At 56.2% G+C, this 17116-nt stretch overlaps 1 protein-coding gene across 2 annotated transcripts; it reads left to right on the top strand.

Moving 5' to 3' along the window:
* Positions 1-12756, top strand: TMEM161A (transmembrane protein 161A). Of its 2 annotated transcripts, none has more exons than XM_075549206.1 (12): positions 1-56; positions 1497-1600; positions 1969-2049; positions 2502-2599; positions 2695-2851; positions 3507-3658; positions 11207-11267; positions 11359-11502; positions 11602-11715; positions 11838-12012; positions 12141-12237; positions 12339-12756. In XM_075549206.1, the coding sequence occupies exons 1-12, from the start codon at positions 54-56 to the stop codon at positions 12590-12592; spliced, it is 1440 nt and encodes a 479-aa protein (XP_075405321.1). In that variant the 5' UTR covers positions 1-53; the 3' UTR covers positions 12593-12756. The 2 variants fall into 2 exon arrangements, with proteins under 2 accessions (XP_075405321.1, XP_075405331.1); XM_075549216.1 differs by lacking the exon at positions 1-56 and adding an exon at positions 78-176.
* The last annotated feature ends 4360 nt before the right edge of the window (positions 12757-17116 follow it).

Here is a 17116-nt window from a genome sequence, read left to right as displayed (position 1 = left end):
CCTGGAAGTCCCCCTAGCCGGGAGGCTCACGCACTGTGCTCCCCGCAGGCGCCATGGTGAGCTGGGGGGGTCTCAGGCGTTGGGTGTTGCGGGACTGGGGTCAGGCCGGAGGGTCGCCAAGGGCCTGAGTCCCATGTGGAGGCTAGGAGCGCTGAGGATCGGCATCACCCCGAGAGGTCGTGGGTCCTTCGAGGGCTGGGGTCTCGCCACGTGGGCTGGAAGCCTCAGCGTTCTAGGGTTTCTGAAGAGTCTGGGACTTCTGCGTGGGGGCGGGTACCCAGAGTCTTACCGGGGAGTCCTAAGTAGCCAAATGTTTAAAGGGCGAGAAAGTCAATCTCCCTGGGCCAGGTTTGATTGGGGAGGGGCCTTGTTCTGTGCCCTGGAATTGGGTTTCCTAAAGGACAATTTTTACAAGTAACATAAAGGTGACCAGATTTTAACATTGGTAAAGCGGGACACCATTGATAAATCTCATATCCTGGCAAAATAGCTACATGGCAGCCGTAAACCGTATACCCTAGCTTGTCGTGCATTCTTTCCCAAAAATCGGGACTTTTTAAAAACACCGCGGGACGTGGAAAAAATTGTTCAAAAGTGGGACGTCTGGTCACCTTAAAATAATAATAATAACAATAAAGGGTGAGACACTAAGAATAATCCAGCACCTCAGGCCTGTAAGCCTGAGGCTGGCTTTCCCAGAGGCAAAATGGAGGAGGGAGGGCAGGTGAGGGGCCTACAGTGTGAGGCAGAGGGGGAATAGGGGTGCGGAGAGCCTAAGGCTGACTCCTTGTCCCTCCTGGAAGGAGGTAGGGGTAGGAGAGGAGTGTGGGTAGGACAGGGAGTGCCGGAGGGGGCTGTGTGCTGGGGTGGCCCTGACCACTCAGTGACACAAAACACGAACTACTCCATTTCCAAATGCAGAGACTGAGGCTCGGAGGGGAGCCCTGGTCTGGGCTCCAGAGGTGGGGCTCTGGCCCACTGAGTGACAGTGATGCTGGAGTGGAGCGAGATGGCCTGAGGCCTGGAGAGACAGGACCAGATGGGGGGGGGGGCAGGGGGCGCTGTGCTTGACAGGGGCCCCAGGTGGGCTGGGTGGGTCTAGGCCTAGTGGTTCTCAACCTTCCTAATGCCGAGACCCTAGGTCATAAAGTTCCTCATGTTGTGGTGACGCCCCCCCCTCCCCAACCATAAACTTATTTTCAGTTCATCACTGTCATTTTGCTACTGTTAGGAATCGGGTGACCCCTGTGAAAAGGTTGTTTGACCTCTAGAGGGGTCGTGACCCACAGGTTGAGAACCGCAGCTCTAGGGTCTCACTTCACATTCCCTTCTTGGAGATGGCCAGGACAGCCAGAGTACACAGCCCCCCCCCCCCCCTGTAATCTGGCCTCTCTATAAATAACCTGAGAGTGGTGCTGCTCAGGCACACCCAGTTCATGCTGAAGGGGGCAGGTGGAGTGGGTGACGCCGGTGTATGCCTGTGGCGCCCTCTGCAGGCGGTGCTGGGAGTGCAGCTGGTGGTGACTCTGCTCACGGCCACCCTCATGCACAGGCTGGCCGCCCACTGCTCCTTCGCTCGCTGGCTGCTCTGCAATGGCAGGTGAGGAGGGTGGGCAGGAGCCCCAGGCCCAGAGCAGCCCTTGTCCCTACAAGCCCCACCCACCACTAACCCCCCGCTGCTGAGTGCCGGTGGTTCGGGAGTGGTTCCAAGAACCTGGTGGCAAGGGTGACTGACCCCTCTCCCCAGGAGAGTTAGCAGGTTGGGGCATTCAGGTCCTGATCTGCTGGAGGTCTGGCCCCCTCCCCCACCCCCCCTCCCTGTCCCCATAGGGGCCCCACTGTCCATCTGTCCTGTTCCCAGAGAACTCCCACCTGACTCTCCTTCCTATCCCAACCCCGAGTTTGTGGGGGAGGTTCCCTGACTGGAGTCCCCAGCCCCAAGCTTCTGTCCATCTGTCTCGACTGCAGTTTGTTCCGGTACATGCACCCGACAGAGGAGGAGCTCCGGACTCTGGCAGGGAAGCAGAGGCCCAAAGGCAAGAGGGAGCGGTGAGTACACCTGCCTGGGCTCCCAGCGATAGCCACCAGGGTCTGCCCCTGGCACACCCAGGCGTGGCTCTGGGCAGAGGGGTCAGGGAACGCCTTGTTCGTCATTGCCTCAAATTAGCATCAGGTGTTTCTGGAAGCTCCAGGGCTCTGGTCCCAAAGTGAGTGATACCTGCCTTGCTGGGGGAACTGGAAGGGTCTGGCGTGGGGCTTCAAAAGCAGATGCCTACACTTTATCCTTTTTCATTGCCAGGCGGCATTGAGTCATTTTATTTTCCTGAAAAGGAGGTGGTGGGCCAAGATGGAAACCTAGGCCCCGGGGTCTCCCGCGCCTTCCAGACCTAGTCCTGCCAGGCCGAGGGGGCTCTGGCCTTACATGCTGGGGTACAGTGAGGTGGGCAGCCCTTGCTGACTCCTGGGAAGGGGGACAGAGCCACTGACTCTCCTCTCTCCAGGTGGGCAAATGGCTTGGGTGAGGAGAAGCCATTGTCTGTACCCCGAGATGCCCCCTTCCAGCTGGAGACCTGCCCCCTCACGGCGGTGGATGCTCTAGGTAACAGCCCTGCCTGGCCCTGGGCCACCTCCCTGCCCAGGCATACCACCCTCTCCCTCAGCCCCCTCTGAGCCATGTGTGTGCCCCTCCTCCAGTCCTGCGCTTCTTCCTGGAGTACCAGTGGTTTGTGGACTTCGCCGTGTACACCGGCGGCGTGTACCTCTTCACCGAGGCCTACTACTGCGTTCTGCACCCAGCCCGGGAGGCCAACATCGCCGTGTGCTGGTGCCTGCTGGCGGTCGCCTTCTCCATGTGTCCTTCCACCTGTTGGGGTGGGGTGTGGTGCGGTGTGGGGTGTGGTGGTATGTGGGCGAAGGGGGGTATCCGAAAACCTCTCTGAAATAGCTGCCCTTGGGCTTGCTCCCCTGCACCGAGGACTGGGTGGGATTTTCCCGGACAAGCTCCTCTCTGTTCTCGGGGATCAGAGCTCTCAGCCTCCCAGCCCCAGACACCAACCAGTGAAGCATAGCAGGGGGAGGGGCTGGGACAGGGGGTGGGGAAGACAGCACAGGGTCCCCTTGCTCCCAGCCCCCGACCCCACTGCTCTTCAAAGTACAGGGCAGGGGCATTGGTTGGGAGACTCCTCAGGAAGCTTGGTTTCTGAAAGCCTGCTGGTCTCTGAGGCCAGGTGGCCATGGGCCCATGGGGGCTAGCTTGAGGTGTTCCGGGCACTCGCCTATGCTGGGTCAGGGAGTCAGCGGTGCCTAAAGGCGCCCTGTCGAGGAAGGGGCCCTTTTGTCATCGGCCTGGTAGCCCAGGTGCCCCACCCGCTCTCAGCCTCTCCCCTGAGCCCCTAGCTTGCACTCCTGGGACCAGCCATGTCCCAGGCCACCGTCAGGGCTGCCCTGTGCTGGGGGTGGGGGGGCACACAGCTTGGTTCCGGTGGCCTCCTTAGCACTGCCACCAGCAAGGTCTTCCTGATGGTGACCCGGCTCTACTTCAGCGCAGAGGAGGGCGGGGAGCGCTCTGTCTGTCTCACCTTCGCCTTCTTCTCCCTGCTCCTGGCTATGCTGGTGCAGGTGGTGCGGGAGGAGACACTGGAGCTGGGCCTGGAGCCAGGTGAGTACATCTGTCCCAGGGGGCCTTGTTTAGGGCCAGAGGTCCACTAGGGAGCCCAATGGCTCCCACCTGTCCGGGCTCATCTGGGACCTTCATGGGTCGGCAGTGCCCCCCTCCCCACCCCTTGTTTCAGGGTCTTACCTGCCCTGGTCCCTGACTGCCCACCTGCCACTTCTGCCCCTCCTGCAGGTGCTCCAGGTGGCCCCTCTGCCTGTTCTCCCCCCAGCAGCTGTCACCACGTCTCTTTGTTATTTACTTCTCGTGTTTAATTGCCATCCGTCAGCTCGGTGTGCAGGCTGGAACCGCTCTGTTGGATGTTCAGGGCTGAGTTCCTCTCTGATCGGATCCCCGGGCCCCTCTGAGCGCCTCTGCGGGGCGTTGAACTGCTAACCTTTCAGCTAGCCGTCGGGCACTTCTGCTGATTGCCACCTGGGGACCCCTCTGGATACTTGTAATCTCGTTTGGAGGGGGAAAGGCTAAGGGCCACTATCCATCAATCCTGGGGGTGGGGGGGCATACAGAAACGCAGCCCCCCTGCCCCGCCCTCTTCCACAGGCTCCCGAGGAAACAGTAGCAGACTCTCCTCTTGCTTTGTCCTTTTCACTTAAGATTATGAAATGCCCTTTCATCTTTCAAAATCAGCAACACTGTTTCATAGTACGCCGCTTCAGGGTTGTATCTCAGGGTTATGTATGTATCCTGCCGGTTTATGGCCTGAGGCGGGGGCCAGGAGCTCCGGTGGCCCCTGCTTGCCCACTAAGGGAATGGGGCGGCTCCCAGGGCAGGAGACGGGACCTGGGCATCTCCCTGGAGGCTGGCGGCAGCCCGGGCGACCTTTTGCTCTTGACACAGTCTCGCAGGAAACGGCTTGTGTGATTCCACGCGAACAGATGCCGCCGTGTAAGAGAGTGCGGTTGTCATTTTCAGTCCTATCACAAATTGCCCGCGGTAAAGATGCTGGAAGTTGCCCGGTCTCCGGATCCCCTCCAAATGTCGCCTCTGCGCTCCTGGCGGGGGCCGTGCCAGAGGCTGGAGAGGCACTGGCGATCCCTTTGCCGGGGGAAGGCCTGCTGCGGGGGCCACCTTGGGTTGTGAACGAGGTGAAGGTTGACAGAGCAAGCAGGTCACCATTTGACATCCCGCGGTTCGTACACGTTCTGATTCAGCGCCTCCGTGGCCATCCGCTTAATGTACCTTCACTTAGCCCGCTGACTCCCTCTGTTTCCTGGTTCCACTCTTTGTGGGTTTAAAAACATTTTGTTTTGTTTTTTTTTTTGAGATGCAAAAGCGGCAAGTTTATTGACTAGCTCGAGCTAGGGCTTCCTCCCTCCACTGCTGGGTGCAGCGGGGACCCAGCATCCAAAGGGAATCAGCCCCGAATGCTTTGTTCTCTGGGTTTTTATAGGGCCAGGGACAAGGGGGCGTCCAGGGTTGCTGTTCTTTAAACTTATTGGAGAAAACTTCTGGCGCCAGCATTGTCCAGCGGTGATTGGTGAGTAGGTTCGCGCGTGCTTTCCTGATTGGTTGGTCACTGGTTGGCTGTCACTCGAACTCTTTTGGCTAAGGCGTTATCAGGCGATGTGTCCCATTGGTGAGGTTGGATCAGGCGATGTGTCCCATTTGTTAGATCAGGTGATGTGTTGCATCAGTGACTAGGAACCGACCCACACTGATATCCACTTTGCGGTCTGAAGTCCATCGGTAACAGTCCCTGTAGCGCCTTGCACCCAGCTGGTGCGACTTGACAGCCTTCCATCGTCGTGGGTGAGAGCCAAGTGTTCTGCCCCCATGTCAGGGGCACAGGAGGACTTCTCCCACTCTGAACCCGACAGGTGACTGCGCTGGCGTGTCCACCTTGGTCGTATTCTGGTCCCAGTTGATGGCGCCACCCAGAAACCTGTCTTGGGCGCACTGAAGAATACAACCAGTTGAGATGCAAAAGGGCAAAGGGAGTTTATTCGCTAGCTCGAGCTAGGGCTTCCCTCCCTCCGCTGCCCGGTGCCATGGGGATGCAGTGGCCAAAGGGAATCAGCCCCAAAAACATTTTGTTTTTTAAAAAAACTTTAGCTCTTTACAGGAGTAGAAAGTCCCATCTTCTGGGGAGCAGCTGGTGGTTTCGAACCTCTGCCCTTATAGCTAGCAGCCCAAGGCATAACCACCAGGCTACCAGGACTCCCCTCACTCTTTCCTCACTCCCGATTTGCAGTGGGTGATTCTTCCAACCCGGAGGTGAGCTGAGTTCTACACCTGAGGGTGAGGGCCCCTGTTGGGGTTCCACCAGTCTCCGTCCGACCTGTAAGCCCAATCTTGTTCATGATTTTGAGTTCTATTCCAGTTTCCTCCCACCCTCTTCAGGACCTTCTGTCACGGGACCCCGGTTCAGAACAGTCGGTGGGGAGTGGTGGGCGGGCACCAGCTAGTTCTGCTGATCTCAGGGTTTTGGTAGCCGATGTTTTCGGGACCCGCCGGCTGAATTGTGTCCTTTGTCTTTTGCGTTTAATCACCTTTCATCCTCCGGAAGGGGAAATTGTTGCCCACAGAGGGCAGCTCACGAGCGTCTAGACCCCCACCGCCGCCGCTCACCATGTTTGGATGCCCATCCTGCCTTTGTGAGCCAGGTGGTGCCGGCTGGAAAGCTCCGCGCTGCGGGCCGCTCCCACCGTTTGGCCTGGGGGAGCAGTGCCGCACTGAACCCCTTGACGTGTGAATGCCTGCTTGTGTCTCTGCTGCCAGTTCTTTTGGGTGTTATGAAAAAGGGCAGGGTGGTGTTGGAGGGCCTCACTATCCCTACAGCCCAAGATGCAGTGGAGGTCAAACATACATCCACCTGCCCCCCTGCTCACCACGCCTGTCAATCTGCGGACATTCGTGGGCATACGCCCCCTCTCCCTCCCACGCCTGCCCAGCCCGTGTGGGCATCTTCTCCCAGTGCCCCGCTGTGGCAGGATGGGGTGCAGAACACCCATTGGCCTCTGTTGCCTTTGACTCTTGCAAACCTCCCGGTGTCTTGTCTCCATCAGTTTACCACATCCTGTAGTGTGTCGTCGTTGTCCTTTCGCCCCCCATGACCACCTGCTGCCCTCTGGCTTGCCATGTCGCCTTCCTCCCCCCCCCCCCCACCGCCCCGAGAAGACCAGCTCCTGTAGGATGGTTGCCCTTTGGTGACTGGCTGGTGTCACCGAACGTAATGTTTTCCAGGCCCCTTCCTGCTTCGGGAGGTGTGGCGAGCTCATTTCCCCTGACGGTGGAGGGTGTACCCCTCCGTGTGGGCTCCGCGTTCTGCTTCTCCAGTCTGGTTGTTTTTTGAGATCATTTTATTGGGGGATCTTATCAAGCACATTTGTACATATGTTGCCATCATTATTTTGTCAACACTTACATTCTATTTGTGCTGTTGTGACCCCGTGATAAATGATAAATATTATTTTCATATCGTACACCAACCGCTGTCTCCTTTCCCCCTCCTCTCCTCACCTTCCCTCTGCCTTCCTGGTATCGCTACTCCCATTCCTGTTCCTGAGGGGTTTATCTGACCCGGATTCCGTGTGTCCTGAGCTCTTACCTGTAGTGCTAAGCCCGCAGTGAAAGGCAGAAGTCCGGAGAGCTGGCGAGGCAGCGTCCGGAACCAGAGGAATACTGGGTTTCATGGGTGCTGTGCTGCGCCCTGGCTGTCCAGTCAGTTTTGGATGGACACTTGGGTGGTGTCCACCTCTGGGCAATTGCCAGGTGTTGCCGTGAGTACCGGCGTACAAGTTTCTGTTCTCAGTCCTGTCTTCCATTCTTTTTCGCTTTTTGAGGTCGGTCTTCAATATTTTACAGAAATTTGTTAATAGATCTGTGTTCCTTTTTTTTTAACCGTTTTATTGGCACTTAACCCACATATCACACAATTCAATAGTTCGATTCTGTCAAGAAGAATTGTACCATCATTACCACAATCAGTTTTAGAACACTTTCTCTGCACCCCCTTCCCCTCTTCCCTCCCCCCGCCCAGCAATGGTTAAATCGCTTTTAAAATGAGTTGTGTAGTCACCCTCAGTTCTGGTGCTCCCTACCCCCTCCCACATACATTGTTTGCTCCCCGGCCCCCTCACCCTCCCTAGTTCCCCCCCCCCCCGCCGCCTCCCCTGCAACCCTGCATCAGTTGTTCTGTGCATCCCTCCCCTGCAACCCTGCATCAGTTATTCTCTGCATCCACTCCTCCTGTGCTCACTGGATGCACCCAGCAGAAACAATCAAAGACAGAAACAGTAAAATAGTAAGCATAAAATAATAATCATACAAAGATGAAAATGCAAACAGTAAGAAAGACCACCTGGCCTTCACTTCCTCAGGGGGCCCAGCTGGGGTGGGCGGGCTGGGCACAGGGGGCCTGCGTGTGACTCTGGGGAAATGCCCACTTGTTTTCCGCGGCAGCTCTGCCATCATGCTTCCCCACAAGCTCTGGATGAAGTGTCTCCAGCTCTTGGCCAGCACCTGCACTCTGTGTGTGTCCCATAGCCATCCTCAGGGGGCTGAAGTGGGTTGCATTGTGGTTGTCTGTCTGCGTCTCTGTGAACTGTGACGACATCAAGCACCTTCTAACATACTTGTTGACCATGTGCACATCTTGCATGAATTGTCTGTATTCAACTCCTTTGCTGATTTTTTGTCTCTTTTTTGCTGTACAGGTGTTGGGGTTCTTTAATATAGAGCCTAGATAGGAAACCCTAAGCAGCTTGCTATATGGCTCCCCGATATTTTCCTCCCAATCTGTTAGGTTTTCTCTTCACTTGGTTGATAAGCCACCCCTTAAGTTTTGATACGTGTTTTCATTATTTTTTAGTTTGGGGCATTTTTAAAGTTTCTGTTAAGTTCTTTAATCTATGAACCATTCATAATTGTTGGGAAAATTTTCAATAGAATTAAGAGATGTGTCTTTCTAGTTCATGGCACTCTGGTTATGGAATGTCAATGGCTTTCCTAGATCTCTTTGAAACTTGTTAAGATCTGCCTATTGACCTAGGTATCTGATCAATTTTTGTGAGTAGCCCAGTGTTCTTAAAGACAGTATATTTGGAGGGAGGGGGAAAAAAAAGAAAAAAAGAGGACCTGATGCAAAGGGCTTATGTGGAGAGCAAATGCTTTGAGAATGATTGGGGCAGGGAATGTATGGATGTGCTTTATACAATTGATGTATGTATATGTATGGATTGTGATAAGAGTTGTATGAGCCCCTAATAAATTGTTTTAAAAAAAGACAGTATATTTACTGGTGGGTACAGGTTTCATATACCGAACATACTCGTGTATAAGCCGGGTTTTTCAGCACCTTTTTAATGCCGTTTTGGTGGTAAAACTAGGTGCCTCGGCTGATATTGGGGTGGGCTTTTACTCGAGTATATACGGTATCCAGCAAACTCAACTCTCCATCCTTTTTGTCCCTTTGACACCAAGGTGGCCCTTTCTCGTGGGACAGCAGGGCTCTCCTGTTCTACAGCTAGTCTGTCAGTATGGAGACTGTGTTTCTTTATGGTTACAGGGCTGGTTCACACGTTCAGACCTGCGGATATTCCTGGTGAAGCACCCTCCTTTATCATTACACGCTCACTTCGTCATTCCCCACCTTTGCTTCTGACGTAGTCCTTGCTGTCTCCTATAAGGACAGCCTTTCCAGCTTGCTTTTGACTGGGATTTGCTGTATCGTTTTTTAATATCCCCCCACCCCCGTTTTCATGGAGAGGTTTCCATTGCGCCTGACGCCCTCATCATTTGGTTACCTTCAAAATCTCGTCTGTTTGCGCCGATTGTGGTTACCAGCAGCTTGGCTTTGTTTCAAGCAGCCCTGTTGCTGTGTTTCTTCCTTTCCTCTCTGGCGAGTGGTTTTTGTCATGCTGCTTGTTGTTGCTTTCTAGGTGGTCTGTCTTAGCTCCCTGGCTGCTCTGCAGTGTCCTTGGCTGGTGGTCTCCAGCCCCACAGCAGTCTGTCTAGGTACGGTTTCTTCTTTATTTACCTCATTTGCTGTTCTTTATGGGTGTAATCCAATCTGTAACCCTCTCAACTCTTCTCTTCCAATAACGCCTGCCTTGCTTTCACCTTCTCCCGTCTTCCTCTAGGAAGCCAATGTGACTTCTGCTGGACTTTCTATTCTGCCCACGGTACCGCTAAGCCTCCTGTTCCTATTTTCCATCTTCTTCTCTTTCTGAGCTAGAATCTAAGTAACTTCTTCAGCTCTATCTTCCAATTCACATATGCCTCTTTTGGCTCTTGCTAATCCTATAATTGCTTATCCAGATTCGCTGTATTATTTTTTTCACTTATGAGCATTTAACTTGATGCCTTTTCAGAGTTATTTCAGGCGATCTCACAATGCTCATTCTCTGATTCTAGGTTTTATTTCATTAATCACTTCACACATCATTAATAATGCCAATTTTTAAAATCCTTGGGGAATTGATTTTAAAAAGGAACAACAACTTTGTAATTCCTGCACCTTTCATTTTCTTGCGTATGTGATGATCTTTGGGTGTGAGCTCATCTTTATTTGCGGTTAACCTGTGGGGTCCGAATAGAGGGCATTTCCCTCATGGAGCCCTGGTGGCATAGCAGGCTGCCCACCGAGCCGCTACCCTTAGAGTCTGTGGTTCAAACTCACCAGCAGCTCTGCAGGAAAATGATGTGGCTGCGTGCTCGTGGTGAGATGTGAAGGCTCAGAAACCTGTGAGTAGTTAAAAGCTCGGAAATGGGACCATTCTACCCTGGCCTGGAGCAGCGGTTCTCAACCTGTGGGCCGTGACCCCTTTGGGGGGTCAAACGACCCTTTCACAGGGGTCGCCTAAGACTATCGGAAAACACATCTTTCCGATGGTCTTAGGAACCCAGACCCCGTCTCCAGGCGGGTCCGCTCACATGCAGATGTGCCCACCTTCGAGTACCCAGCATGAACTGTTGTTTCCCATGCTATACCATGCTTCAAGACAAAATTTCATTTATCATTAAACATTGCAGAATGTAAAATTACACATTATCTTTGTGATTCATCACTATGCATTAATGATGTTCCATTTGTAACAATGAAAATACATCCTGCCAATCAGATATTTACTCGACGATTCATAACAGTAGCAAAATGACAGTGATGAAGTCGCAGGGAGAGTAATGTTATGGTTGGGTCACCACATGGGGAGCTGTGGGAAAGGGTCGCAGCCTGAGGAAGGTGGGGAACCACTGGTCTAGAGGGTGGCTAGGAGCCAGCATCCACTTACTGGCGGTGAGTGTTTTGGTTGTCTTTCACGGAGGACCTTGGTTTTTGCCTGCTGGGAGCCCTTCGGTTTCCTGGTATCCTCCAGGGAGACCCGTAGTTGTGGCTCCCACTTGGTCCCAGCCACAGGTAAGAGCAGCCCTCCGCCACCCTTGGCAGTGAGCCCTGCTCAGCTGGTGCAGGCCAAGGGCCTTGGACTCGGCCATCACAGCACCTAAGGACCTGCGGGCGGAATGGTCATGTGGAGTGGGGCAGCGGGGGCTCAGAGGTCTCCAGTGTACAACAACCCACTCTCTTCATCTCCTCAGGCCTGGCCAGCATGACCCGGAACCTGGAGCCCCTTCTAAAGAAGCAGGGCTGGGACTGGGCGTAAGTCCGGGCAGTGGGAGGTAGCTGGACTGGTGGGTGACCAGACACGGTGAGCTAAGGGCCCCTCTGACTGACCCTGCTCTTCCTCCAGGCTCCCTCTGGTCAAGCTGGCCATCCGCGTGGGGCTGGCGGTCGTGGGTGCTGTGCTGGGTGCCTTCCTGACCTTCCCAGGCCTGCGGCTGGCCCAGACCCACCGCGACGCACTGAAGATGGCCGAGGACCGGCCAGGGATGCAGTAAAGTGGGGGGTCTGGCACAGAACGGACAGTGGGGGTGGGGAGTGGGAAGGCTGAGGAGCATACCCTATGTCCGACCCTGCCTGGTGCGCTCCACAGGCTCCTCCTACACGCCAATTTCCTGTCACCTCTGTTCGTGCTGTGGCTTTGGACCAGGCCCATCGCCCGGGACTTCCTGCAGCAGGCGCCCCTTGGGGGTTCCTCTGTCTCCTTGTAAGTGCAGGCAGACGGGGATGGGGAGAGGCAGTCTCTGAGGCACAGGGAGCGGGGTCTGCCCTGGGGAGGCAGGACGGTTCTGCCTGGCCAGCCCTGTCCCCCTGCCCCTCCCCACGCAGGCTCTCTGACTCTGCCTTCGACTCTGCCCGCCTCTGGGTGCTGCTGGTGCTGTGCCTGCTGCGGCTGGTGGTGACGCGGCCTCACCTGCAAGCCTACCTGGGCCTGGCTAGGGTGCGCGTGGAGCAGCTGCGGCGGGAAGCCGGCCGCATTGAGGCCCGGGAGATCCAGCGGCGGGTAAGGCCCTGGCCAGGGGAGCCGAGGCCTGTAGGGAGGAAAAGCATGGGGTACACTACAGTGCCTTGAGAGGTGGTGGTGCCCCTGTTTCTGGGTGCAAAGCCTCCCTGAGCCCTCCTCCTTCCCAGGTGGTCCGGGTGTACTGCTACGTGACCGTGGTCAGCCTGCAGTACCTGACGCCCCTCATCCTGACCCTCAACTGCACACTGCTGCTCAAGTCACTGGGTAGGGGACCGTGGGGAGCTGGCGAGCCATGCTGGGCAAGGGACAGTCAAGGGTGGGTGCCAGCCTCACCTGAGCCTGCCTAAACTACCTCCTCTCAACAGGTGGCTACTCCTGGGGCCTGGGCCTGGCTCCCCCACTCCCCACTCCCCGGTCCTTAGCCGATGCCGCCCCTGCTGGCCCAGAGCGAGACTCAGCCCAGGAGACAGCGGCCCAGATCGCAGGGGCCCTGGGCAGCCTGTTCACACCCCTCTTCTGCCGCGGGGTCCTCTCTTTCCTCATCTGGTGGACGGCCGCCTGCCAGCTAATCTCCAGCCTCTTCGGCCTCTATTTCCACCAGCACCTGGGGGGCTCCTAGCCACCTGCGTGTGCTTCGGCCTCTCACCACGGACCCTACACCACAGTGCCTGACCTCAGAGCCCTCTCCCAGCCCAGGGCCTCTCTGCCCTGAGGGGGCATCGGGGCAGGAGGGCAGCATGGGGGCCACGCTCTGGACAAATAAAGGAGCAAGCTGCTTCCTGAGGATGGTGGCTGAATGGTCCGGGCAGCCTGCTGCCCCTTGCTGGTGCTCGGCCACTGGGGTGTGGGGTAGACCGAAGGTGGGGAGCCAGGGGTGAAGGGCAGGAGGGGGAGGAAATGCGGGGGGGCTAGTGGGAGGGGTGAGAAGGAGCATGAGTGGGTGCTAGGGCTGGGACGGAGGCAAGGGAAACAAGGGCCTTATGTGGAAGAGGAGCGAGGCCAGGGTGGGAGTCCACCAGGGCCATGAGCAGCATCACCCTGAGTCCCCAGCGCCTTGACTCCCTGTCAAGATTGAGGGTAGGGGTGGAGCCCAGTCTGTTATGGGGAGAGGGACTCCTGGGGCAGGGGCAGCCATCTCCATGCCCTGTAATGTCACTGCCATGCACGCTCGTGTCCAGGCCGCATGCCCAGTCCCACCCTGGGCCTCACGTCCCACCAGGACACACCTGCTCATTTGAAATCTCCCACCCCCACCTGCTTCTGGGCTGCACATGGGGACAGGCGGGGAGTCCCCCTGGCCACCCCCGCCAGCCATCTTGGGGCCTTGAGGTGGTACTAAGACCATGACAGAGCAAGTACCATGCAGGACATGGGGACCCAAGCCGGGGATCCTCACCAGCTTCCAGTTTCACGGTAAATCGTACCTCCCCCAACCAGGGCCCACCAGTACATCACCTCTGGGCATGCTCTCGGGACTGGCACAGGGCAGGGGCCACCCCGGGGCCCAGAGAAAACAGACCAGACAGCCGAGGCGGCTTGGGGAGAGGAAGCGTGGAGCGCTCTCAGGAGATGCGACCACACAGGAAACCACAGTGTGCTGCTTGCCGCGCCGGGCCTCTGTTGTGCCCGTTGGAGTGCTAGGAACTTCAGCGTAGGTGGGATTTCCAGTTCACAGCCCAACGCGTAGCGACTGTGCCACCAGGGCACCTCAGTTAGCAGGGCGGAACGTAAAGAAGAAAATTGCCAACCAAACCCGCATTGACCGATTCAGTGGAAACCAACAGCCGAGAAGCAAGCCAAGAAGGGGTGTGGCTGGTGGGCACAGTGAGGCTCTGCAGATGGCTGTTCAGGGACCAAGGGGCACCCTTGTTGGGTCCTGGAGCCCCCACTGCCTTCCTGCCTGCCCGGCTCCCTCAGCTCCCAGGCCATTCCCCTTGAAGGGCACCGCCTCTCCTGCACCCTCCACCCCTGCAAACTCACCAGTCTCAGGCCCTTGCTGTGGTTTCTGTCCACCCCATGTCCCTACAGCCCCTGGCCTTCCCATCAGATCTTTCCACTTGGGGCACCACCCTCTTCTCCTTGCACATCCCCCCCCACCCCCTTTCCCATCATGGCCACAGGGCTACCACCTATCTAGGGCCCTCAGACCTCAGGGTTCTCCTGACTAGCCCCCCCCCCCACCTCTCACACCCACCCTAGGCAGCTTGCCTGCTCTAGCTTCCCAAGGGTGGGCTTCTTCTTCTGCACCCTGCTAGAGGATACCCCCCCTCCAAGTGATCTCTTAAGTCTCTTCTCAGTTAAAGGCCCTGCTGGCGATTCTGACTCCAGGCCGCCCTCTAAGGGCAGGATGGAGCCACTGCACAGGGCTCTGAGGCTAAGCCTTTGTGGAAGCAGCCGGCCTCTTCTCTCCCACAGAGCGCTCGTGGGCTCACATCGCGGGCTCAACCCACTGCAATCCCAGGACCCCTTCTGTCAGAGTTGTCACTGCCATCCAGTTGATGCCAGCCCATCGTGACTGTATGGCCACGGTGAAACTGCCCCCGTGAGTGTCGGAGACTAACTCTTCGTGGGAGCAGAAAGTCTTTCTCCTGAGGAGTGGCTGGTGGTTTTGAACTGTGGGACTTGGGTTCAGCAGCCTAATGCATAACCACGGTATCACGGGTTAGCAAAGATCAAAAGGCTGGCCGTCATTGGCTGCTGGGAGTCACATCCCAACCCAATGCTGCCCAAACCCTCAAGTCCAACATTAACCCATATGTCCAACACCAGTCCACAAAGTCCTCCTCCATCTCACAAAGCAGACACAATGATGCCGACTGCAGGAGGGAAACCGAGTCAGTGAGTGTGTAAACATCTTAGTGCTGGCAGAGGTGCATCAGGGTAGGCCCACGTGGCTTCTCCTTGGAGGTGTCTTGCAGGACGTGAGCCTTGCCAGCTGAAGCAGGGAACTGGCTAAGGCAGCTGCACCCTGGTCCGACCATCAGAAAGCAAGAGACCCGAGAACTAGAAAGGCGAGGCTCACTGAGCCATTTATCCCTCTGCCCTTCAATTAACGCCACATGTATTTATTGGCAAGGTTGGCACAATAAACTACCTCATGCTGTGTCCGTCCATCTTGTTGAGGGCCTCTAGTTTACCAAACACGATGTCCTTCTCCAGGGACTGGCCTCTCAATGCAGTATATCTGAAGTAGGGGAGATGAAGTCTTGCCATCCCTGCTTCTGAAGAGCACACTATCGCTACTTCTACAGATTGGTTGTCCTTTTAGCAGTCCATGGTACTTTCGATATTCTTTAAGAGCACCACAATTCAAATGCCTCTATTCTTCTACGGTCTTCCTCATTCAATATCCAGCCTTCACGTGCATATGATACCATGCAATGGAGAATACCGTGGCTTGGGTCAGGCACACCTTAGTCCTCAGAAAAACATCCATGCTATTAACACTCTAAAGAGGTCTTGTGCGGTTGACTTACCCAGTGCAATACGTCTCGTCTGCTACTTCGATGACCATTGACTGTGGATCGAAGTAGACAAAATCCTTGACAACGTTAACCCTTTCTTTCCCCACTTATCGTGAACTCTTGGTCCAGTGGTGAGGAATCTGGTCTTCCTTACCCTGAGTCGTCGTGCACGCTGAAGGCTGCAGTCCTTGATCTTCACCAGCAAGCGCTTCAGTTCCTCCACACTCTCAGCAAGCAAGCTCGTGTCATCTGCATACCGCAGGTTGTTAATAAGCCTTCCTCCAATCTGATGCCACATTCTTCTTCATATAACCCAGTTTCTCTGATGACTTGCTGTGCGTAGGTGCCGTGAATCCGGACACTCTCTCTAGGCCTTACTGGTGCTTCGGTTGGTTCACCCTTGGACTCATCCCCCAGAAGCCGACCCTGAGACAAGACCTTGAGGCAGGTGGAGTGTCATGGAGGATCCCCAGGGAACCCTAGTCTGGAGCAGAGATGCAGGCAGGGAGCAACAGAGACCTGCAGGGGGCACCAGAGAGCGGCTGATGAAATTGGTGACCAGTCCTGAGCGCACACCTCCAAGAGGCCCTGCTCAGAGAGGCTCCCGGCAGACACAGGGAAGGGCTGCTCTCGGGGTCCTGGGTCATACTCCTGAAGGGAAACCCCACCAGGCTGGGTTGCCACTGCTTGAGCAGTGGTGAGACTGAATGCTGAGCTACAGACTGGGCACCGACAGCCTTGGCTGCCCCAGCAGACTCCTTCACACCAGACATCATGTGACCACGCAAGAGCCTGCCCCAGGACATTCAATTCAACGCAATTGGCTTTAAGAGCAGGATAGTGGTTGCACTGCCGGTGAGGAGGCAGGTGCGCATCAGGTGAGGCTGGATCCAGCAGCTCAGTGTCATCAGCTTCCTCCCACAGCCACACCACCCCCTGCTGGGTCTGCTGCTCCCCGGGGTTGGGCTGGCTCATGTCTGCAGTCACAGGACAGTCCTGATGACAGGCTGGGCTGCAGTCTTTTCCACCAGAACCAGCCAGAGGGATGGAGAGGTGGGGTACTTGTCTCACCTTCATATGATGAGGGGTGCGGGTGTCCCCAGGCAGGGGACCTGGGGCTGGCTCATTGCACGATAGCCGTGGTTCACCAGAGCCCTAGATGCTGACCAGTGAGGGGTCGGTCAGTGGACTTGATGTTGGTCTCCCTCTCTAAATATGACCACTGCAAACAGGCAGGTCTGTGCATAACAGGGCGCAGTTTACTGGAATCTCAGCCAGGGGACCGTGGTGTGGTGGAGCCCATGGGCCTGGAGGACAGCCACTTCCACTGGTCGCTGCATGCTGCCACAAACCCCTGCCTGCAGCCCACTGAGCCCCGAGGCTCCTTCTCCAGCCTTGGCCACAAGAAAGCACTGTGGGGACCTGCTGGGAGGGCACCCACCATAGGCCAACCCCCCACCCACCCACATGACAGGTACAGGTGGGAATAGGGGGCGGGGCAGAGTTCTTATTGCAGCCCACAGGGGCTGGGCCCTGCTGTCCCCGAGAGCCTGTGGGCGATGACAGCTGGGGTCTCTGTGACACCCAATAGCTTGAGAAGAACCAGGTCAAACAACAAAGGCTCGACTCCACAGAACAGACTCGCCATTTCTGAAAACATCATCGCTTGTTTCTGGAGG

The sequence above is a fragment of the Tenrec ecaudatus genome, chromosome 1 (genome assembly GCF_050624435.1).
Source record: "Tenrec ecaudatus isolate mTenEca1 chromosome 1, mTenEca1.hap1, whole genome shotgun sequence".
Taxonomy (NCBI): domain Eukaryota; kingdom Metazoa; phylum Chordata; class Mammalia; order Afrosoricida; family Tenrecidae; genus Tenrec; species Tenrec ecaudatus.
The sequence above is the reverse complement of the archived record's forward strand: the minus strand, read 5'-3'. Positions and strand labels throughout refer to the sequence as shown.

Excerpts from the sequence above, each read along its gene's own strand:
- TMEM161A (XM_075549206.1), top strand. Across the intron at positions 2,852-3,506 it reads CTGGCGGTCGCCTTCTCCAT|CAAGGTCTTCCTGATGGTGA; the intron begins GTGTCCTTCCAC and ends CACTGCCACCAG. Across the intron at positions 11,268-11,358 it reads AAGCAGGGCTGGGACTGGGC|GCTCCCTCTGGTCAAGCTGG; the intron begins GTAAGTCCGGGC and ends CTCTTCCTCCAG.